General features: G+C 39.8%; 1 protein-coding gene across 1 annotated transcript in view; it reads right to left on the reverse strand.

Moving 5' to 3' along the window:
* The window catches only part of nr5a2 (nuclear receptor subfamily 5, group A, member 2), a 70559-nt gene extending 45917 nt beyond the window's left edge, over positions 1-24642 (reverse strand). The window contains exons 1-4 of the mRNA XM_039811825.1: positions 24016-24642; positions 20832-20950; positions 16762-16903; positions 8468-9177 (exon numbers count right to left, since the gene is read on the reverse strand). Coding sequence (XP_039667759.1) covers positions 8468-9177; positions 16762-16903; positions 20832-20950; positions 24016-24097 — 1053 coding nt within the window. The 5' untranslated portion in view covers positions 24098-24642. The remainder of the gene's footprint in view (positions 1-8467; positions 9178-16761; positions 16904-20831; positions 20951-24015) is intronic.
* Between the last annotated feature and the right edge of the window lie 628 nt (positions 24643-25270).

Raw genomic sequence — 25270 nt, forward strand, 5'->3', positions numbered from 1 at the left:
TTACCTTTAAGCCAATGCGCCAAGACACTGTAGACCTACCAAATGATTATGATTAAGGTTTTGCATGTCTGCCTTTTTTTATAGGAAAAAGTCAACAGCTGAAATAAAATGAGAACTAGTGATGACACACATCAAAGGTCTGATGCGAATCATAGATGTTGCAATTCAGGGTCAGCATCTTAAACGTGGAGGCCACCAGGATGCCCTGAGCTCTACCAAATTAAGGATTGTTGTGAGCACAATTTGTGAAATGTTGTATCCATGTAAACATGTGCATGTGTGGTCATAAAAGTCAGTATTTTCTATTGAGATAAAACATTATTTAGGCTTTGATCTAGTTTAGTGTAAACACCAGTGAAATAATACCTGTCTTGTTCCATGTTTTACATGCATTACCTCATCCCTTTCCTGCCCTTTTGCCCTTCCTGTTGACTTTGCTTTTACCTTTGGTCTTTTTGTATCTTTTTCTCCTCTCCTCTCCTCCATCACATCACCTTTTATATTTTCTCCCTTACCTCTTCTTCTTTGTTATTCCCTCTCCTTTCCTTCCCTCTCCACAATCATCCTCTACTCATCCCCTTTCTCATCTCCCCTCTTTGTTTCACCTCTGTTCGCCTGTCCTTTCCTCTCCCCGGCCATCTGTTTATCCAATATGGCTGTCCCATCTCAGCTGGGAGCGTTCCCAGGGAACAAGACTTCTAATACAGTTCCTCCTCAACTTAATGACCCTCGGTTCTGCTTTTGCCATTCCCGCTACATGCAGAGAGACAAAACAGGAAAAAAAACGAAAGAGACAGAGAAGCACAAAAACCTGTCTGGATCCCCCAAAAAAGCTGTCCCTGGATGACTAAAATAAACAGTGAAGCCACATTTCAAAACGTCACGGCCATTTTCCTCCCTGCTCCACTTTTATCAGATGGACGGACTAAATATATGTATAATGTTACACAGCATTTGACTCAAGACAGAATCTAAACAACAGGTCATCTCTTGTTACTGTGAAGTAAAAAATTAGGAACGAGAAGGAGGGTGAAGCTTTACCTTCAGAACTGCTTCGACCCTTTTTGAAATGTGATAGATGTCTCAAACTGTGCAGATTTGTTGAGGCTCAATAGTTTGTGAGGCTACACTTTGACATTTATTTAACTATTCTATTTTAGTGTCCCTGCCCAAGAGAATTAACTTGCAAACACTGTTCCTGTTTTGAGTTGTAATTATTTCCAGACATGCAATGCACCTGCAATTTGCAGGCGTTTTGTCAGTTGGTTTATACAGCTTACAACTCAACACAGTGTTGTCAGGCCTGATTTGTTTACAGTAGGTGAGACACACACACACACACACACACACACACACACACACACACACACACACACACACACACACACACACACACACACACACACACACACACACACACACACACACACACACACACACACTGTTAACAGGTATTTGGCAGTCCTCCCAACACCTTTTAACGACACTTATTTCTGTGAATAAGTGAGCATGCACATACCACAGTGGATCATTTTTGACACATAACCACCAGCGTTAGTGTCAGCCCCTCAGAATGGAGGAACAAAGGTTTCTATCTAAGTGCACCACTTTGCACTGCCTGCAGTTTTACATAAAACATGTTCTTTTGGGGAAAAGGTTGGGGGCTGTAAATGTAAAGATGCATCAAGAAACAAAAACTAACTGACTGATGTCTGATTGAATCCATCAAGATCATAAACATATTCTGTAGCAAATAGCTACCTGAAGTGATAGTACATGTGACAAAAGTGTAAGGTTAAAGCGGTACTGAAAGAAAGAAAGAATGCTTTTTGATAAAATACCTCCTGGAAATTATGGGTCATTGAATAGTAAGGATACAGATGACAGTGTAGCATATCTGAAGGTGTATTTTCTCTTTACTGTAACATGGCTTGGCACGGCATTGGATTACCTAAAAGTCTTTTCTGGCATGGTCATTTCCGTTATTTCATCAACCTCTCTTTGTTGTGTGTTGACAAGGAACACAAAAGTGCTCGCTGTCCCAACACCAGACACGCATCCTTTTTATTAAAGGGTGTAGAGAGGAAGGTGGGGGGGAGGAGGGGGTGGTGGTGAAAAGGGAGTGGAGTTAGGAAGGTAAGATATAAACATATGAATCATCAATAGTCCCGATTGCCCTGCTAAATTCTCCCTCTCATTGTGTTGTGGTGGGAGTCAGGCCAGCCATCCCAACGCTAGAACAATGGAGGAGAGGGTAGTAGTGGACCAGCTACAGTATGAGTCATCCTCACACACGCACATACATACACAAACACACACACACACACACACACACTCACACACACACTCACATTGTAAATACACATGTGAACATCTCATATACAGCACAAACAGGAACATTAGAAGAGGTGTATTTAAGAAGACTGTGTTTACAGTTTTCACGAAGAAAGCATGGCATCCTTTTTTTATTCTAAAGATTAAAGTGACTTAAACTATTTGTTATCCTTTTAAAAGTTGGAAAATTTACCTAGCTGTGTTTCTGACAAGGGCAGTTTAATTTCTTGCTTAATGCAGAATTTTTTTGTGAAATATGTATTCTGTTTTCAGTCAGATGTTTTTACTAAGCTGTATTTTTTCTATTTCTGCTTCAGTCAAATAAATTGTATGTTTCCCAGAATGCCTTATGACAAGTGAGCCCTTACAATTTAGTTTTCTTCTCATTTTGTAAATCAAGAAAACTCTCTAAACATAGCATCCATTTTGGCTGCATACAATCTGCTTTACTGAAGCTAATAACAACAGAAAAACTGCTATCTGGGACGTTTAATAACTCTTAACAGCACAATTCATGCAATAGATCTAGACCAACCATTATCAGTAGCTGCCTTTTAAAGCATTTTGAGTGAATTTGTCCTTTAACATGAGAGTTGCCTAGTTGCTGGTTGGCATCAGAGTGGGTGGGTTCATGGCAGGACAGGAGAGGATGGGGAGGGGAGGGAGGGGTGGCAGAGTACCAGCGCTGTGCTAGCAAATGTCACTGAGGGACAAACGCATGTGTTTCCTGTCTTAGAACACACTCAAATACTCTTATATACTCATACACTCATATTCTGGATTAAGCACAGATAATGTACTTTCATAGGCAGTATACAAACTATGAAACATGTCCAAATACCCTAATAACTGATAAATATGTATCTGTACATGATCAGTTAAGATGAAGTTGAACCCATACATACACTGATCCTATAAAACATTTCCTTCAACACATACTCATCAAATCAGAACAGAACAGAAAAAATCATCTGCAAAATGTAAATTATTCAAAAATGAGGTTTAGAATTATCCCAAAGACATCGGCATATTTTTAAATAAAAGCAAACACTTTTGCATTCTTTTTTTGGGGAAATACATTAAAAAGTGGCCCAGACTCATTAAACAACAATCTAATCTTTCAAAAAAATCAATCCATACATTAACAACAACTGACCTAAATCTGCATCTGTAACCGCAGTAATATGTTGGATAACACATACTAAAACTCATATTAAGTGCTAAATAGATTTGAATAAATGAATAGGCTTATGTGCAAGTGCAAACATTGACAGACACAAACTTCGATTCATCGATGTACATACACACACACACACACACACACACACACACACACACACACACACACACACACACACACACACACACACACACACACACACACACACACACACACACACCTGTCTTCAGCTTGCTCAAAATTTTAATAAAATAACCACAAGTGATCTCAACTCTGCCAAAACCTTCCATCATCACGCCACTTGGTCTCTGATTTCAAAAGCATTGCACCAGACCTGACTTTCTTTAATTGTTGATGTGTTAAACCAATCAAAAGGGTAGGTTGGCGGTATATGCCCGCCCCAACTTCTCGGATCCAAGGTGTTAGAAATAAACGTCCCTCACGTCATGCCTCATTCCCAGAAAGAGGGGGAGAAAGAGAGCAAAAGGGGAGAGCTCTTTAGAAGGTACTCCTAATGGCTAAATATTTATGAGTCCCGTGACCGAGGCCAACTTATGGAAACTAAATCTTTAAACACTTTTTTTGGCAGACGCCTCACACACACCCTCCCAGCTTGGCTCTATTACCAGGGAAATTCTTTTGTTCTTACGGAGCTAATAATAGTGAGAGGGGCTGTGCGTTATGTTAGAGCGGTGTCTGTGTCTTCATGTGGGTATGTGCGAGTGTGTGTATGTGTGTGTGTGTGTGTGTGTGTTAGATGAAAGTGTATTTATAGCTTCCTACAGCGCCACACTACTCCTGTGACAAACTTTTAATTCTACTCTGCTTCCTATCTCTCTGGCCCCAGGCTCGACCTCACATCTAATAGTCAGATCTAGTCAGTTGTCGTCACAACTGAAGCCACATGTGCAAAACTATAACTACAGTCTGCATTGCCAACGGTCACCTGAACTAAACAGGTCACATCACCTACAAAAATCATTCCAAGCAACACAACTCTTAACACACATCTCAAAACCAGCTCAGTGTAGCCAAGTGCTATGAACAATCTTCACTGAGATAACACCGTCACTCAGAACACACTGAGAGTAAAAACACTAGCGCAAACACCATTACAGAAAATACACACTTTTAATCTTTACAGTTTGAATAATTTAAGTGACTTCACACTAATCAATAGTTTATTTTTAAAAAAAGAGTGAAATTCTTTCACATTATTTTATAACATACCAGTTTTTTTATGTAACCAAGAAGGAATGAAAATCAGCAGTTTGCAGATGTATCATTTTATTTTATCTGTAGTAATTTATGTAATGACTGGAAAAAAAGTTTAAAACTAAAGGTACGTAATAACAAAGAACATTGGATGTCCTGGCTTGCTATGGACCTGCATCATCTAATGAATATTGTGTTTCCATTTCTTCCACATTTTTTATAGCTGTGTATGTATCCTCAGACATTTACCTGGACATATTGGTATCTTTGCTCTTTTACCTGTTTACTGTTTATCTCGAATGGTACAGTGTATAATTGATTCATTCTTACTGTATTCAGTGTTTCTTTATTTCCAAAATAAGTCTTTCTGATATTTCCCTATATACTGCAGTACAGAAAGACTTTTTTATATTTATATTTATATATGTATATACATGTATATACAGTATGTGTTCACTAACAAGTCTTTCATCTGAAATTGCAATCAGTAGTGTTTGATAGGCACCAGACTGAAATCTATTCTGTTTAGAATGTGTGGTTAACAGTTTTGACAGCAGTGTGTTAGCGTTTGAACAAAGTGCTGTAAATCCACAGTGTTGTGCAGGTTGTGGTTAAAGTCATGGGATAAGTGTGTAGAGTTTTGAAAACTGTGTTCAAGCAATGAAAAACGAACTAGAGTTTGGTTCACATGTAGCTCCCGTTGGGCCCACTGTTGTTAAGCAATTGAAAAAAAAACTGTAACATGAAATGTCGAAGGTCAGGTGGATTCAAAATCATATGTTTAATTTAAAAAGCAATCAGAAGGAAAGGTAAAAAACAATGGACACACTATTTGTAGTAGGTAGTTTGGGAAATTAATCCCCTAACAATGTTTGTCATGCTTGAGCAGTACACGCACACACACACACACACACACACACACACACACACACACACACACACACACACACACACACACACACACACACACACACACACACACACACACACACACACACATACACACATAAATGTGTTCAATATCAGCTTGGCTATAGCTCACGGTTTGCTTATTCTCCTCATCACTAACACAAGCAGTTTTAAAAATTTTTTTAAAAATTATTAATTAAAAAAAAAAAAATTCTAAAAAAACCCCCTCAGAAGTATTAAAAAAAAAAAAAGGGGGGGGGGGGGGGGGGAAAAACACAGCTAGCACATTATTTTCAATCCCCCTTGTGCTTTAGATGGCTCTTTTAAAAACACTGCAAGGGGGGTTCAGTTCAATTATCTTTGTCACTTAAGTGAAATATGCCTTCACCTCCCCTAAACCAATGAGGCCCGTGCAATAGGAGCAGGAGAGGATTGTTGGGGCATTGAGCTCAGGTCATTTCCTACCTTTGTAACAGGCATCTAGTTCAATTAGCCTACTATTAAGCTCAAGTAATATGGGTAGCCATTAGGCAAACATAATGACATTTCATTCAGCAGCAAATCAGGGAGTGACAAATACAAGTGGGTGAGATAATTGAATTAGGATGAGGGTGTGAGAAATAGGGCAAACCACACACAATTATTAGCTGTGGCCACACCTCAAAACGAGCCTGTGTGTGTGTGTGTGTGTGTGTGTGTGTGTGTATATGTGTGTGTGTGTGTGTGTGTGTGTATATGTTTGTGTGTACGAGTGAAGTACTGTGCAACCTAGTTGAATGCAAATACAGATCTCGAAAATGTCAATAGCGGGGACATGGTGCATGCTAAATGTCAACATGTGTTTTTCAAGGACTCTTGTCTGTGTTGTAAGTGGCTCTGTTTTAATATTACATTTATTTCATTTGTTATTTTCCCCTTTAAAAATAATATCAAATATTTGGAGGGAATTTTGTAACAGACCCGGGCCCATGAATATGCAGCTGTGCCTTTGGCGATCCGGTGTGAAACAAATCAGACAAAGGAGTCAGACAACGGAAAGAAAAACAGGTGAGGCACAGACTAATCATACGCCTTTGGTTTCCCTCTGAACATTAACCTTCATTCAAAGCAAATAAAGCTGCGAGCGCACAAACACACACCAGAAACTCTCGCTTGTGCTCTGTGATGAATAAGTGGGAATTAGCTAATTTTTAGAGTGAGGCGTTGGTGGACGGTTACTATTGGTCAGTTGGGTTTGACAGTGCTAAACATTCACAGAGGACACAGTGTTTGCCAGGCTAAAATGTTGTTTTAATATTTGTGGTAGTGACCATTATGGTTATAGGATGTGCAATGCTTGATAGGGTACTGGTGCAATATATATATATATGTTGTATTTGATATGGTGTTATGCAATTGGGCAATGTGCAATACAAACGTTATTTACCACAGCGTGAGTTAATGGGAAATGTGCAATCAAATCCAAAAAAAAAATTAAGTGCAATACTCCTGGAGGAGGATGTGTTGTGGGTTCTATTCTGTTCTTCTGTGATTGTGAGGAAAGGTAGGGGAATATTGTGGGAGGTTTATCAGATTTTCATTGACGCATTGGATGAGATAATGTATGATTATGTTTCTATGTAGGTTAACTGTATGTTTATTATGTGTTTATGCGCGATGTCGCCATTTCGTTTCTCTTGAATGCCCAAGATGAATGTCTCCTATGGGAGACAATAAAGGCTTATCTTATCTTATCTTAATAGACTTGGCATGGTCTCTTACATATACCTAGTGAAAATGCTTTGAAAGTGTGTCCATCACAAATAATTAAAGGTAAAAAAATAAATCATACTTTTGGTTTGGTTTATTTATGGATATAGAAAGGCAACGGGGGGATAACATGTAAAAGCGAGAAACACTTTTTTCCAACATGGTCCCTGATGTAAGAGAACAGGACATACAACACATGCAAACACATACAGTCCTTCTAAGGTTAAAACAATAAAAAAAAAAACTACACATCAAAAAAACAAATAAAACACCATGAACTACAAAACAATAAATTATCCTGTCCCCAGTCTAGATTTTATTTTCCCCTAATTTTCTATTTTATTCCATAAGTAGGCCCTAACTTTATATCTTAAACTGAAATTAAAAGGGAAAGGCAATAGACAAATTGTTGCCATTGTGACTCTATGCCCTGTGTGATATGGTCAACACTCACACAAAAAATTATAATGGCCAATATCTCTTATCATCACACCGTGTGTGCCCACTTAGATCTGAGGAATATTTCAAGGGGAGATGGGCGGTATGCAGTTCACATAAAACCCTCAGACTAGGACCCTGTTAGCATGAAAAGTGCCTGAAGCTCATAGTCAAAGTTTTCACAACCCATAGCCAAAATGTGTCACACAGGGTAAATGTGGCTGGCTGCTGAATTTTGATCAGGCAATGGGACAGACAGCAGTGGCAGCTACGAGCAGACTGCCCTCCCCCCACCCACAGCCCTGTGTACTCCGCATTAGTGTTGAGCTAGTGCATAAAAAAGGAAGATTAAAGGCCTGTTGAAGATAAAGGATTACGCAGATGATGTTCATGAACTGTGTAAAGTACTGTCAATTATGGATGACAACGTGGTGAAAGATTTACCTCTGAAACAAAATGCAGCATAATTTTTTAAAGGCCTGCAGAGTAACTGCAAATAGAATTAAAGCTTAATTATCAGTATGCTATCATAACTGAAAGGAATAATGGCCAAAACCAGGAAAATAAGGTTGTAGAAAAATGAACACATTGTCCTCACATTCAAACAAAACCCCCCACATCACGTAGATCATGCACACTTACCTTGAGTTCACGGAAGAAGATGCTGCTGCGTGCCCACTCCACGATGGAGAAGAGTGTCTGGTCGGCCATCTTGCACATGAGGCCGAAGGTGTTGAGCTTCTCGTGTTTGCCTCTGCTGGCCTGCTCCTGCTGCAGGTAGGCCATGATCTTGGCCTGGACCTGTGGCTCATCTGGCTCACACTTGAGCAGCTCTACGATCAAGTGAGGGAAGCTAGGCGGCGAGCCTGTTTGGTAGGCATCGACGTAGGCGTAGCCCATGATGGACTCCGGCGAGCTGGTGTACGGGTCTGGGTACTCTGACTTGATAGTGCGCGTGCCCTGGAAGTGTCCGTAGGCCGCCTGGTAGCCCTGCAGGCTTCCGGCGTGTGGTGGCATTGCCATGCTGACTGGCGAAGTGACAAATGGGCTGCGGTCGTAGTCTGTGGGGGGCAGGGCGGTGGCATGATGATGGTGGTGGTGGTGGTGGTGACCGGTGTGGTGGCCAGGGTGGTGGCTCAGTGGAAGGCCCTTGGATGCGGCTGAGTGGATGTTCTGGATGGCTGAGGAGATGGTGAGGTCGGTGGGCACGGCTTGCATGACCTGAGTCATGGCCTCAATCTTTAGGCCGTTGGCTCGGATCAGCGCCTTCTTTTGCTGCTTGAGGGCCCGGTCACGTTTGTACATCGGGCCAAACTTGTTGCGACCACCACGCATGCGGTCCGCCCGCACAGCTGACAGATGGAAAGAGAGATCAAACAGGAGACAAGAAGGAAGAGGACAATATTAATACTAAGTTAGTGTTTCATTCAGAATGAGAAGTCCACCATGTATAAAATGTATTTTCATAACCTGAAAAAATGTACCTTTACACACTAAATCCTCTATATTGTAGCATTTGTCCATGTTTGTATATAGATATAAGCATGGCACTATGGAAGTCAACTCCTCATTTGTAACTTGTATGTAGGGCAAAGGTTTTTCTTTGGTGATTACACTTGACATTTACCTGTTTACTCCTAAGCCCCACAGGTCTGACAGATAGGGTCGTTACTCATTGACCAGAGACACAAACTTCTATGAACCGCTCTGATCATTTTACAGCTGGCTATCTCTCACTACCACTCAGCAAATGCACACCTCAAAAGCTAAACATTGGTACAGACCGAAAGAAAGTTCTCCTTTTAAATATATATGTTTTAAAATGTTATCTAATTATGCAATATCTAAAGCTTCAAAATGTCACTGTCTTTTACGAAAACCCGAAAGCCCGAAAAGGCTGACAATAAGCAAATTGATTTTTTTTTTTCTCTGATGAACCAAACATACCCATGATGCCCCCCTGCTTCCCCCCTCAGTGCAGGATCCTGTGGTGAGGATCACAACGAGTCTGTGCCGTGGGTATTTCTAATGAACGAGCCGGGCATACAGTGGACTACTACCAGGGCCATGTGTGATCTGGCCGACTGCTGCCATGGGGAAGCTGCTCTGCTGTCTCCCAGTCGGGGGGCGCTGGTGTTAATTATTCATACTTAATTACCTCTTACTCTGACGAGGCTCGCTGAGCCCAGCATGCAACGAGCTAACGGGTGTCAGGGAGACTATGCAACAGAAAAACACTCACTAATACTAATACTGTAGACTTATTTCCATTGTATTCGATAAAATAAACCCACACATTTAAATGTGTATGCAAATACATGCACATACATTTGCCCTGATACTACAAAGTGAATAGTCACATAACATGATGAGTAAGCTTATGATGTCTTGATGGATGAATGAAAGAACAGAAGAAGAAAATTGAAGAGTGGGTGTGGAGGGGGCGGGGTGGGGGTGAGGAGTTTGGGGGTGAGGAGAGGCACACACACATGCACATGCACACACACACGCACACGCACACACACACACACACACACACACACACACACACACACACACACACACACACACACACACTCTGAGCTGCCTTGGGAGTGATTTTAATGACCTCCGTCACAAAAGTGTCTGTCACTGATCTGAGCGAGAGGAGCCGAGAGGGGAGAGACACACTCACACACTCACACACTCACACCCACATGCTGACTCCTTCTCGTACATTCTTATAGAAAACACACACACACACACACACACACACACACACACACACACACACACACACACACACACACACAAACACACACTAACATGGAAAGCATCACACACTGGTCCAGATCACACAGAAAGATGGTAGCAGGCCAGACAGCTCAATGGTATGTAATTTATACACAGTGAAATTCACACACACACACACACACACACACACACACACACACACACACACACACACACAAGACCATTTCCCAACATGCTTGAGGTCAACTCCAGTGCCCACTCAACCAGGTTTAGGGATTATCAAGACCGTTAAAATATTGATCACACATCAAAAGAAAAAAAGAAGGAATCAGGAGCCGTCAAATGTATCCATTATACATTATTGTAGGGCAACTTTAACTATTAATGATTTCTCCACAACAGCGTAATTAATGAGCTGAGAAACTAATAGTTGGCTCTACTGGGAAAACAAAATTAGCCCCTGACTGCCTTCTTGCCTGCCTCGGACCCAGGGATCCACATCACACTATGCATATTAGTATCGGGGGGTGTAGGTCTCACCACACACACACACACACACACACACACACACACACACACACACACACACACACACACACACCACACACACACACACACACAGATTCTTTGTCTCTAATTAAAGGTGATTTGCATGCATGTAACAGAGATTAATATGGAAGGGGGAGGGGAAGAGGAGAGCAGGACAGTGTACGGGTGTGTGTTGGGGGAGAAGATGAATGTGTGTGTTTGACTGAGGTGGAGGGATGTTAATGGGTTTGATTGTGGCAGCATTGAGCTTATGATGACAAAGTTATCATAAGACCATGCAACTTTAGAAGGTTACAAGGATGAAAAAGTTGTAAGTTACTAATTTGTAAATGTTTCCATGCAGAAACATTTAAAAAAAAACAACACAGCAGTAATTGAATTTCCCTTTCATAAAAGCTTGTGTCTGTTCCAAACTTAAACTCACTGGTAGGTTTCTGTGGTGCCAAGAAAGGGATACGTTTGATGTTTGTTTGGCATTAACAGCGACAGCCGCCACTGTTGAACAGGCAAACAAGAAAGACAGCTACGTACAGAAATGAATCAAACTTCAGTGTTTGCAGCCATGAGCACTTAGCTTAGCGCAAAGGTAGAGGCCAAAAAGAAAAAGAAACTGGGGGGAAATGTATATGGTGAACTTAAAAAATGTATATAATAAAATAAAAATATGAACAGCAATATCCCAAAGAAGAAAAGTTTGAATACATAAGAAGAAACTTATTAGTGTAAAAAGGATCTGGTTTGGGGGATATTGTGAGTTAGCAGTGAGGCTTTGGGCCTAAAGCCAGGCTAAAAGGCTGACACTGTCTTAACTCTGAATTCCCCTGACTTACTTACCATCTGAGAGCACGTGCACACAAAAACACACTCAGGCACACCCACACACATCCAAAAATTCAGAAACGGACCCAACCAATCCTATTCCTCTTTCCCTAAAGTATCCGTACACCGTGTACATAGCGTTTCAAACATAAACAAACACAAACAACCACACACACACTATCCTTCACACACTCAATTTCTTTACACACATATCCCCTTAGACACTGAATCACACACACAACAGCCCTCAGTGCTTAAATCCTCTGATTTATGGTTGTTTAATATACAGGAATATTAAGCACGCGTAGGTGAGGATCCCTGTCGGCCGCCAGCATATTAATGGGTCCCGTGGAGCCTTGCTGACACCCTGTTTGTCATGTCGGGGCCCCGGCCCCTGCTCCGTATGCGCCCTATCCCACGCACACACATGAATACCTATGATACCTATGCATAAGTAATGGGACAGCTCCCTGGCTTCCACCGCAAGTACTGCGAGGCTGATGGAAGACAAATCAGAGTGAGAAAGATGGAGACAGGGAGGAAATAAAAAGTGGAGGGAGAGGGAGAGAGATACAGTGAGGAATATACAAACACTCAGAAGGTGTCGCTTATTTGTGCTGAATGGCTCAATAGAGGTTTTGCATTTGTAGTAATTGATGAATTTAGATTTGATGATGGATTAAGTGCATGGAAAAGTCTGGGAGTCTGTTGAGTGAAAGTGAGAGTGAAAAGTCCAATAAAAGTTAAACTGAGAGTTAGATTTCCAAATAAATAGTCCACTTTAAATATTAATATATATTTAAGTATATCGTCATGTCTAGTTTAAATAAGACAATGCTGGCTGGTCACTTTTGAATCGAGCTGAAAATACTACCTAGCATTCAGTATCTAAAAACTGTAAAGAAAAATAATCAGCATTTTATCATGGGAGGACAAAAGCTGAATTCTGTTTTGTTAAAATGTTGTAATACTTACCATTTCTAATGTGGTGTCTGTCAACTTACATTTTCAATGGTTATTGAGAAAATATACAACTGCTTCTTCTGCTTTATTAAAAAGCGTATCACTAATACCACTGTTACGCTCTGTCTTTAAGATGATACACAAGTGAAGGAAACAGTGAAGTGAAGCATGTGATGCAAGACAACTTCTAGCGAGCATAAAAAGAAAATCATGCCAGTGGGAGCTGTTCAGATACGGCACGCTTCATCAGCTTTAGTGAAATACGTGCTAATGGGTCAGACCATAGTGGGATGTGGCTTTTTTTCCCTCAATGAGTCAACATCAAGAGCTGAGGCACTACAGGGCATACCAAGAAACTACTAAGTACTAACTAAGAATTTTACAACACGGTAGCATTGTGTGTGTTTGGTTAAATGAGTGTGTGGCTGCCAGGCTCCATCATCATTGTGTGTGTTATTTTTTATTTCAATACTGTTTGACACAATGACCCGCATTTCCCTGACAGTAACTAAAACAGATACATTAACAGATTAAACAAGCTTTTTATAGACAAATATTAAAATACATTTATAAAATATATTAAACTTTTTATAATTTCATGATAAACAGTTTGATGTTAGCAACTGATGGCATGTGGTTAGAGTGATTTTAGGTTAAAGATCACACTCATATCCAGATTCACTTGAGTGTTAATTTAGTTGTTGCATCAACTCTCACAGTTCATATGAGATTTTTGAAAATCTCACATCATATCTTGGTTGTTACACACTGGGTCATAGCTATGTTATTTATCCAGTGGCAGAAGAACACACAGAGGAAAATATGATTCGCCTCTGCAGTGTTTTTTCTTCATTTTGCAAAGCCAGGCGTCAGGCTTAACTATTTTTGTTATCAGCTCAAGATAATATGAATGGTGTATGGAGTTGGGATGGGGTGATAGGCATGTCACAACACTGTTTACTGTACAGTCTATCACTCTGACATGCGCCCGTCTGCCATTTCACGTTGTTACGCTACCTTCCCTCAACTTTGAAACATTAACACACGCTAACCCAGACTTCTTTACTGCTACCTCCCTCACACCAAAGCGTCCCGTCAACAAACAGGAAGGACATTGAGCAACAACAGAAAGGCAAAAGTAAACAGTCAGAAAACTTTCAAGTTTTCCTCAAATCTTTGTAAACATTTTGGTTTCCACTCGATATCCTGAATTCACATGTTGCTGCAAGCTGCTGGGTAATGGAATGAAAAGACTGCTCATGACCCCCAAAGCTCCTTTCCTCTTTCACAGTTATTGTACACACATTTCTTTGTAGATCAAATGACAGCTTCTCCCTCTTGCCTGTGGCCCTCTGAACACCTTTTTGGGCTTCTCATGAATATATGTATGTGTTTACCAGGGAGAGCTGTATGTTTGTGTGAAGCGTGTGTGTGTGTTTGCTGAGGGGTGTCAGCCTTTCTGTAAGGGACGTCTTTACTGGTTGTGGCAGGAGTCGCCCACTGGAGCTTCTGGCCCCTGACAGAGTGCTGCAGAGCCCGTCTTGCCCCGAGCTGAAAGCTACCGCCAGCAAAACAAATCAAACGCTTCCCCCTCCCCACCTGTGTCAGCTGGAAAATGACAGGCCAGGACATTCTGCCCAGCGGCCATTTACAATTAACAGCAATTAATTACACCCCACATGGCAGCTAAAAGGAGAAGAAGCCTCCGGAAAGATTTTAGTTAGTCTTTGCTCCACTTTTACCCTCCCAGGGTCTAATTCCTTTAACACATTAACTTTTCTCAATTGTATGTGATCATTTCAAGAGCCTAGGGATTTAAAAATATTTTTTTTATTACAAATGTGTGAAGAATTTTCTTTCAATATTAGACTGAAACCGAATAAATAACAACACATATTAAAGACTACACTAAGTACCACAATTTCCAGTATTTTTTAAAGGACAGTATTGTAACTTAACCTCACTGTTAACAAAATAATAACTACGAACTTTAGCTTTTAAATCCCCTATTTTACAAGTATTGAAAGGTGACCTTCAGGTCGCTTTATTCACTCCAAAATTAGCAATTTCAGAATAAAACTTGTCAACTCATGTGTGGAAAAATAGTTGATTTTAAATATTATCTTTGACCATTGGAAGAATGTTTCTTGCCCTGCCGTCCTGTCACTTCTGGATAGCCATGTTTGAACAAGCTTCTGAGCCACGTTCAAATTAAACAAAGAGGCCTCGAAACAGCTGGCCAAAAGTATCATCATTACCATTCTCGCCCTGCTGCCAAGTTTAATATTTTATCTATTACTCTGTCTGGCAAGCTTAAGTGCACAGCAGCTACAATATACCCCTTAACTCCCCCTGACCCCATCTTAATACTAATAAGCAATGCTGGATTTTAACGCTTTGGTGGTAATGAAAGGGTTCACTTCACAAAATTCTAGGTATACATTTGCAAGAACAGATATTACTGTTCATTGTTAAATCTTTAAATAAATACAATATTCTCCTTTCATACAGGCAATTATTATGTCAAAGTAGGTATCAACCTTTTCTAAATGGTGGATACTGTATTCCAGTTTGGAAGGAAACTATTCACATGCAAATTGATCATGAAAGAGTATTTTCACTCTTTTCCAAAAAAGTGAATGTGCTATGATTAACTGTGTTCAACTTTATAAAACTTCTCTGTGGATGTCCAGAAGCAGTCAACCTCCAATTGTAGCTGCTTCATGTTGTAATATTTCCCTCCCCAACTTTCAGTAAGAGTAATTGCAAACAGGCATCATATCTCGAAAAAAATATACCGTATAATGCAGCACACAGAAAGCAATAACTGGATCTGTTTTTCCACTGCTGCATATGTGTACTGTAAACTCTGGATCATATTTTAGTGAGTGGTGTTTTCTATGAAACCCCAGAATAGACTAAATCTGTGGTAAACTATTCATGAACAGAAAAAAACCAGTATGTATGTACTGTATGTATGTGCACTATAAAAAAAGATAAATATTCTCCCAGATTATTTTAAAAGACTTCTGGTGAAAACCAGCCTGGATTTGCATTAGGTGGCCTAGAAGCCATCTTGTTACTGGTAGTGGTGGAATGTAACTCAAGTACTGTACTTAAGTACATATTTGAAGTACTTTACTTGAGTATTTCCTGTCTTATTCTATTTTATCCTTCAACTCTACAGTACTACAGTTCAGAGAAAGTATTATTATTATGATACTTAATACTCCACTACATTTTTTGACAGCTTTAGTTACTGCAGTTTACTACTGTAACTGTACTATATACAACAGTTAAAGTTAGTTTCACATTGACCACCTATAACAGTAAACTGATACTTGCAACGCATTAGTGATAATAATCTAATAATATAAATATAATAGATAATCACTAACATGTTTCTGCATTATTAATACTTTTGTTTTTGATACTTTAAGTGCATTTGACTAATAATATGTACTTTTACTTATGTAATTTTGATACTTTTACTTAAGCAAAGGAAATGAGTAGTGCACTGATTATTGCTCAGCATGTTCAGTACTAATAACAGCCATCTGTTCTGTCCGGGAGCCTTTGAGCAAGACATTGTCTGTTATACATGTAATCACTTGGATATGAAAGACCTTTCTCCTTTATGCAACAACTGTCTCCTATTTATCTAATTTGAAGAATCCCAAAATGTTGACAGCTACACATTATCTACCAGTCACTGTTGCACTTTGAAACACTGTTGAAGATCTCTCATCTCATCGTGACCTCACGTTTAAACTGGAAACACATTGAATTGCTAAAGCAAAATCTTGTGATTTAAAGTAACTGAGCCATGAGCCAAACACCTGAACCGTCAAAATGTAAACATGTTGCCGTACCTTCTAGCTTCATGCCGACGGTGAGGCACTTTTGGAAGCGGCAGTACGGGCAGCGCTTCCTCTGGGTCTTGTCAATCTGGCAGCTCTGGTTCTCTATACATGTGTAGCGCTTGTTGTTCTGGACGGTGCGCTTGAAGAAGCCCTGCGGAGAGAACCAATTAAGACGTCAACCCGCTTGACCCCTGCAATGCGATGGTAATTGGCCCATTCACACTCCTAGACAGATGGAGAGGGACAGGCTTAATGGATACACACACACACACAGACACACACACACACACATAGGTTGAAGTTTAGAAAGCTGCAATCCAATTGATGCTGTGATGCAATATAAAGCAGGGCATGAATACATACTCGTTACAAATTAAACACATTTCATTCTTTCTGAAAAAATGTTTTATATAATGTTGCAAACTAAGTATTTATAAAACTTTTTGATAATGTCACACAAGGAAATTATTTATACATTTGTATTTACATACCTTAATTTTAATCAGCCTATAACAATGAGCAAAACATAAATTCTCTACATACCTGCCTCACTGTCTGTGTTGTCCCTGCATTGTAAACTAATTTATAAAGGGTATGAAATCTAGTCAATGTCCTGTCCAAATGACATTGCTATTCTCAATATTATTAATATCTCAATATATTCAGGTAAAGACTCAGGGAACGCATCTTTTCAACTCTCCACTTAATTATTGAAAAATATGAGCACAGGAGTCCAAAAAATCCAATAAATTATATCCATAATTCACAGTTCCGGGATTACAGAGATTCATACCTGCAACGTGGAATTAATTATAGGCAGCAGCAGTGAAAATCAAACGAAGGGAAGATGGTATTAACGTATTCTAGATCCATAACCTAGGAGGAGAATCCTTAAACCTGGTCTTTAAAAAAAATAAAAATAAAAAAGAACATGCTGCTGTCAATATCTCACCAAACACAAATTTAATTGACAATCTGCATTGCCTGATCCATCCAAAAAAAAAAAAAAAATCCACTGCACTCTTTTTGGATTATCGACTTCTCCGTGCTAAAAAATCCATGCTTGAGAGAGAACTTTCTCTCCAATTTTCCATTTAGTGCACAGCATGCGCTATAAATATCTTAACCAAACTGGATTCTAACATGCTTTAAAAACCACACTACATCACTTCTGGAGATTTAGCGGACAACATCACTAAAAAGCTTTAATTTGACCGGCAGTTCAAACCAAGAAAAGACACTCGTCAAGGCTAATTTTTATTCATAAAGGGATTGCTGCAAGCTACTTTTGATTTCTGTTGCTATTAAAAATGGCAAAGTTTCTCATTAACACAAAATGGTGTCACAAATCAACATAAAATCTGAAATCATTACAATCACTTGATATGCTGTAAAGTAGACACAAGCTATTCATAAAATGAATGTCCAATTTTACTGTGATAAATTATCTGAGCAATTGGGTATTCCTGACCTTGGAATTCCATCCTGAAAAACGGCACTCTCTCGGCACAAAAACATCAACCAGGAAACTGCTTTTACTTCATGTCAATATTGGCCAGTAACTCCAATTAGAAGCAGAAAAAAAAAAAGAAAAAAAAGAATTCAGATCACCACTTTATCTCCTCGAATCTCTGTCTCCCATACACCTTACTTGATATGTGCTCTGTCTAACTTTAAAATAAAAACTAAATATCTTGCTTTGCTTGTATTTTCTTTCCTTAAACTTCTGCAGATCCTAAATATATTTTTTATTTGTCCACTATGCACTAAGGCTCTGACCCTTGACCTTCTTACTAGTTGATTGTAATGTCAGTATTTTAGGATTATTCTGCCATTGCTCTCTTAGCAAAGTCTTGGTCTCCCAAAATGAAGCATGCTGGGATTGAGCCTGTTTGTGTACAACGAGGACAATGAAGCCTGTTTCAGCTTGTTGTTGTTATTCCAGCAGTTATGATGTGGTACCATGTTTACTTTATGTAGGCTAGAGTGTTGTATGAACTAACACACTATGTGTGTAGTGTGATCTGGTAGGATTATGGGGAGGTTAAAGAATCCTTCTCTCTTTTTTTCTATGTGCGTATGTGTTCCTCAGCCCAAAACTGGCGACCCAACCAAACCTTCCAAAGAATATGACCCTGATAACAAATGCGTGTTATTCACAACTGTGTTTTTTAGGGATTGAAGGGTATAGGCAGGGCTGGGGTGAGAGGGTGCAAGGACACGCTGGAAATTATGAAGTATTTTCGAAATCAGATACCACAAAGTTGTGAATCTTCCTCAGGTAGCGCACAACAAAAACTGAAACAGAGGTACTTTGATGTTTATAGAAAACTAAAAATAACATCTAAGTGCTGGTTCTTCCAGTTTGCACGCAGCTGTGGCCAGGGAGGAACCTCTATTACACTGGAGATGGATTGCACGGCCTGGTTGATAGTGAATATTTAATAGCAATATGAGTCTGTAACATGTCAACACACTGATGTATGTCTCCAGCTCTGACAATCATACTTTAACTGGATAGATTGCCTGCATTTTAGAGATAATCAATGATAAGCTTCAGGTAATTATCAATCATGTTTCAACAAGGATATATAGCACTTTATAAAATACTTCATCTACATCCTGCATGCACACACACACACACACACACACATGCACACAAACTCGCAACCGCCGCACACACACACACACACACACACACACACACACACACACACACACACACACACACACACACACACACACACACACACACACACACACACACACACACACCGGAGCGTTTCAGTTGAACTGGGAAATGGGTTTGTGGACTGGCTCTTCAACACGAGCCTGTGCTGAGGCTGGAAAGCAGCAGAGATGCCACTGACGTCTCCCTTCAAGCAAGTGCTCGGCATCTCAAGGTCATAATATGGGATCAAATCTATAACATCTGCTGTGAATAATGACCACATAGGCAAGAAATGTGAGCTGCGGCATCAATACCGTGAACGGCAATTTTACACTGAATAGTGTTAACACAGAGACATTTGTCCTAGCTTAATTTTGTGCAGACAGCTTTACTGGGCTAACAAAAAACTTGGGTAAAGTATATTAGCTCAGTGTTGAGGAAAACTGTGGAAATAGGCAGAAAGGGACAAATAGGTTGTTGATAGAGCTCAAAATAATAGCAGTAACTGTTTGCTTTGCGGTAGCCTCATTATTAAACGGAAATATTTTGCAACCAGACAATGTTGCTGTTCTCTTAATTAACTTGTGATGACTTTTAGACAGCAGAGAACATGCTTGTACAAACAGTGCTGGTATTATTGTGTACTTTGCTTCCTGGGTTACCCCCCCCACCCCTCTGCGTTTGTGGTGGTGGTTGCTAAATTTACAAAACCCCTTTGCATGCGTTTGAACTGTTTCTTTTCCAAGACATTCACCGCTTTACAAAATCCTCTGACACTCACAGGAAAAGTTTGTTGCATCAATTGTCACAACAATATGTGAACTTCGGCCTCTTTGGTTTTCCTGTAACCTTATTGAAGAGGAACTGACTCTTTACTGAACAGTTGCACTTGTTGCAAATCACTCTGGACACAAATGTCGGCTAAGTACCTGTCATGCAAAAATATAAGTGAAAAAAGAGCTTAATAGAGTACACTGAAACACAGCACATGTAGAGAAATATAAGAGCCAAAGTATTTCTATGTATGGAGTGTATGCATTTTAGAATTGAACAATACAAATATGGCTGTATCTGCAATATTTCAGGAAAAAAAAATCATACTAAAGTAAACAAAAATGGCAAAGAGCACATTAATAACCAAGTCCAGCTTTACTACTAAATACTGCAAACAATCAAACCATACTCAGCCACTGTAAACCTGACGCTGACAGGCTTTGATGTACTACAGGAACTTTATAATAACACCAGTAATTTAGATAACTATATATAATTAAGACCTCACTACCAAATACAATTTCAGACTCTAGGAATATTTTAGATATCAAAGCAGAAACGGGAAAGGGCACCATTCGCACACAATATTATTGTAATGGTTTTCCACTGGGGAGTGAAGACTGAGGGCACTAACCTTGCAGCTCTCGCAGGTCAGTAGTCCGTAGTGATACCCTGAAACCTTGTCTCCGCACACGGGACACATCTCGTCCAAGTCTTCGTCATAGGAGTAGTCCATCATTTTTAACTGGGGTGCTGAGGATGAGACACGGACACACAGAGAGGTCTATTTCAGTGCTGAGCAATCTTTTTTTTTTTTTTTTTCCAAAAGCCCACTTTCATCCATCAAGATGCACCACGGGAAACTACGCGACGCAATTGAATGAGATTCTTCTTCTTTTTTTTAAGTTCTGTTGGACTTGTAGAGGTTTAATTTGAGGAGGGGAAGACGATGAAGTTGATTTTGGAATGAGTTGAAAGGACGCAACCATTTATGTCTCGTTGTTGCCGCCCTCTCCTCGACATTCGTTGCAGACAGGAGCCAAAAAATAAATTAAAAAAAGCGCATGAAAGTGAACCTCATAAATATGCATGCATCTAAGTCGTGAAATCGCTGGGGGAAATGGAGAGATATTAGAGTTAAGGATTGGAGGAGAAAACGTTACCGCCCACAGACAAATGAAGACACACAGAGAAGCCCTTATCTCTGCAGGCGAGGAGAAAAAACATCCAAAACCAACTTGAACCCACATTATTTCTCTCTCTCGAAGAATAACTCGCAGTGCTATAGGGCGATTGTTTATTTGTGTGTGTTTTTGGTGACACAAAAGCAGAGGCAACATTTGATGTGACTTTCTGCGTGTGCTGGAAAAAAAATCCATTTTACAAGTCGTCGATATGATTTGACATGATAATTTTAATATACAACGAATTACTTGTAATTTAATATCAATTTAGAAATAAGTAGATCCACAACATCGGAATATTTTCCATTTATTTCTTTAAGATTTAAGACTGAATATACTTCGATTCCTATTTGTTGTATTTGTTGTAGCCCCCTTTGCCTTGCGTATTGGACATGCTTGCATTGATAAGACTGGGAGTGACAGCGCTATAAGCAAACAGCCAGGCTGACATTTACAAGAGTTACACACGCATTTATGGTTGCAATCATACAAAGCAGCCAGGATCAAACAGAAAAACTTCAGTGGATGTGGCTGTAAGTGTGGAAATAGTAGGCTATGTCAACTAGACGCCTTCCAATGCCTTTACATATACTGATCTACTTCAAATTCATTCATCTGCTCACTAAGACCTTTTAATTAGACATGAGCTCTGGTTTGTTAACGCGCTGCCCTGCTGGGATCCGCGCTGCATATTCCAGCTGAAGCAACAAGTTCCACCGAGCCGCCGTTTTCTTCCACAGAAGCTCAAAGCAAACTCAATTTCCGAACTTTCTTCTGCCTTAAAGCGCATAAATGAGAAAATGTGTAGGGACTGCAATCATGAACTCACGACGCACAACAGCTGCTATATTTGGACACATTTTAATCAAGAACGTTAACATTACCGGGGCACTGGTTGCAGATACGCATACCACAAATAAAGAATATTTCCAGAAATATTCTATCTGGGTTTTAACCAGATATGTTCTCCCTTAAAATTGTACATATGTTGCTGCTATAATTGCGTTCGCATTTAAATACTTTTTTTTCTGTCTGTATTACAAAATATAAACATATTTTTTTAGATCTAAAGATCTGCATGGCTAAATTGAGTTTAGTTGAACCTCCTGCATTCCATTCCTTTTTCTGCCTTTTTGCTTTAGAAACAAGCGGATGTTGTGCACATAAGGTGTGTGCAGGTTACACACGGAGCAGAAACATACCGGTCAGCACAGTCTCTCACCTGCTGGCCCTCACCTCGACGGCCACTGTCTCATGCAATTTCCAAAAAGCTACAGCATTTGTCCAAAGCACTGATGATTCTAAGAGAAAACCTCTCTCAGTCCGAGCTACCTTGTTTTTAGCCCTGCGTGAAAATAGATAATGTGCTCTTTAACAAGCCACTCCTTGTCTTGTGAGTGTTATCAGCGTCTCATAAACCAAGACCGGGCTAATTGATTGCCCGTTTATACTGCTGTGAAATGACGTGAGGGGAATGAGTTTGTCTAGGCAGAAGAGTCAGTCCCTTTTAAAAAATGTCGCTGCTTTCTGCGGATTTTGTAGAAGCAGATCAATAAAATATATACATCATATCCTAATGTATGCCGTAGGAAATTTTAATAAATATACAGAATCTGATTTTTCTTCTCAATCAAAGCTGCACTTTTTTTTTTTTTTAATCATGGACCTAATTTCGCACTTTCAACTTAATATTTGAAATCTGTGTTAAGATGTAAAAAAATAAATAAAAAACGATAAAGTACATACATGAGTATAGCATCATAAAAGCGATATTTGGTGCCCCTTTTTAATTAACTTAATCCTAATTTTGAAATAACATTTTTAGGCCAACTTTGTATGAATTACAAAGCAGAATTTTGTTATGAACACAAGAAATATAAATTAATTTAGATTAATTTAACAATGTCTATTAAGTTTAAATTAGACCAGGATTAATAGGCTTCTTTGACGAAAGTTTACTGTCCCGAGATCAAATTTTGGCAGGGGGCAAATCACTAATTGCAATCTCTAAAAAGAAAATGTCTTTCTTTTTGATAAATTGGCCAAAACTCTGTCTAAACTACTGTTTGTATTCAGACAAAATCATAAGCCAATTCTGCATATTGCGCTGAGAAGAAGTTAAGTGGTTTATTCTAAAACCACAGAAATAAAAAAAGTTAAATACACAGAACTCTGCTCTGTCTCACCGTTTTACGCACCAGGCGCCCGCACACTTCCAGCATGAGTGACAGCTGCTCGGTATAATCATTGCTTGATCACGCGCCACACCATCGAAAAATGTGCCCAGGTTTGATCTGCATTCATGTTTTCTAATTATTATATCAGAGAAAATATTTAGAGAAAATAACAGAAACCGATCCACAAACCATACTAATAGAAATTCCAAAAATCTCCAAAAACTAACTTAATGTGCCTAATAATTAAACACGTCCATTAAGTCTATATTGCCTATATCACCAGTTATTGTCCTACATTGTCCGCAGAAATGTGTTAAACGCGTGTTCAAAACTTTTGGTGTCATTGAGGTACGCACTGAGGACTTCTAGTCTGATAACGTTCCGTAAAACTACTTAAGTCGAAGCTTATGAATCTGCCTTGTGGTCGTACGAGAGGAAAATCAATGACAGCTCTTACCTTGCATATTCCTTGGCATGCGCCGATGTTCTCCATACGATCGAGAGAGTCCCAGGGATTCAGTCTCGACTTTGGGCAGCATGTCAGCGCTGCCGGCCTGAGCTGGAGACTCCGCACCGCTCGGCGGGACACCTGGACGTGAGAGGCAGATGTTCCCACAAACAAAGTGTCCCAAATGTCTTTTTACCTCTTTATTTCTTACTTTCTGTCTCTCTCTGTCTTCCAATTATCGGACCATGATGCCTGATCCAAGAGTCAGACTGTCCTCAAACGACCGGGTTGCATCGCTGCTGCATGTCTATTCTGATATAACTTCACTTGTTTAATTTCTCAAAATTGCATTAGCGCACAGAACAGCGATAACGACGCAGACAGCAGCCGATTAATTCCTTCGATACTTTAAGGAACAGTTGCGCGCTAAGTTAGGGAATCTGTCTCTTACTCAAACGAGAAAAAAAAGAACATAGCTAGCGTCCGGAATAAAAGACGATGGTAAGTGTCCCTTTTCCAAAAGTCTTTTTTAGCGCGTCAGCCATTAAAGTGGGACCTTCAGTGTAACTTTCAGCCTTTAGCAGACGAGTACGCGCCACCGGGGCCGCCGGTGTGTCGGTCGGACTGTCTCGAGATGTGGAGACCTCTCCTCCTCCTCCCCCTCCTCCTCCTCCTCGAGGCTTTGTTTACTCCTCTCTCTCCAATCCGGGGCGCATGCGGTCGTCTGACATCATCTTTCCCTGATCCAATCAGAAGAGAAGACCGGGAAACATCGCCTCAAACCCTCTAGTTCCATCTCTCCGAAATCTCAGCTGTTTAATCCCGTTAATGATGGACTTTAAAAGCGGAGCGAGAACAAGGAAAGAAAGGGAGGTGATGCAACTGCAAGTGAGAGCAGACTCCCCATGAGCGCACGGAGCGCAAAGGCAGCGCGCGAGGTATGTGGGTTGGAGCGTGTTATAACAGGAGCGTACTGCAGCACACGCACGCACAAATGCACGCGGACATGCACGATTCTAAACTGTAAAGTTGTTTAATACTTTTCATTTTTATATATCTGTTGCATATATGCTTTTTCAATAGCTAAATTTAGTTAACCTAAATAATAAACAGTTTTAACATCATGTTCTCTGCTTCTGTGGTCATCTGATCTCACTGATCATTAAGATGTCATTACATATAATCAAATACAATGCAATAACCTTTTTTTCTTTTTTTCTTTCTTTCTTTTATCTTTTTAATAGCGCTATCTTATTTTATAATG

Source organism: Perca fluviatilis, chromosome 9 (genome assembly GCF_010015445.1).
Source record: "Perca fluviatilis chromosome 9, GENO_Pfluv_1.0, whole genome shotgun sequence".
NCBI classification, from domain to species: Eukaryota; Metazoa; Chordata; class Actinopteri; order Perciformes; family Percidae; genus Perca; species Perca fluviatilis.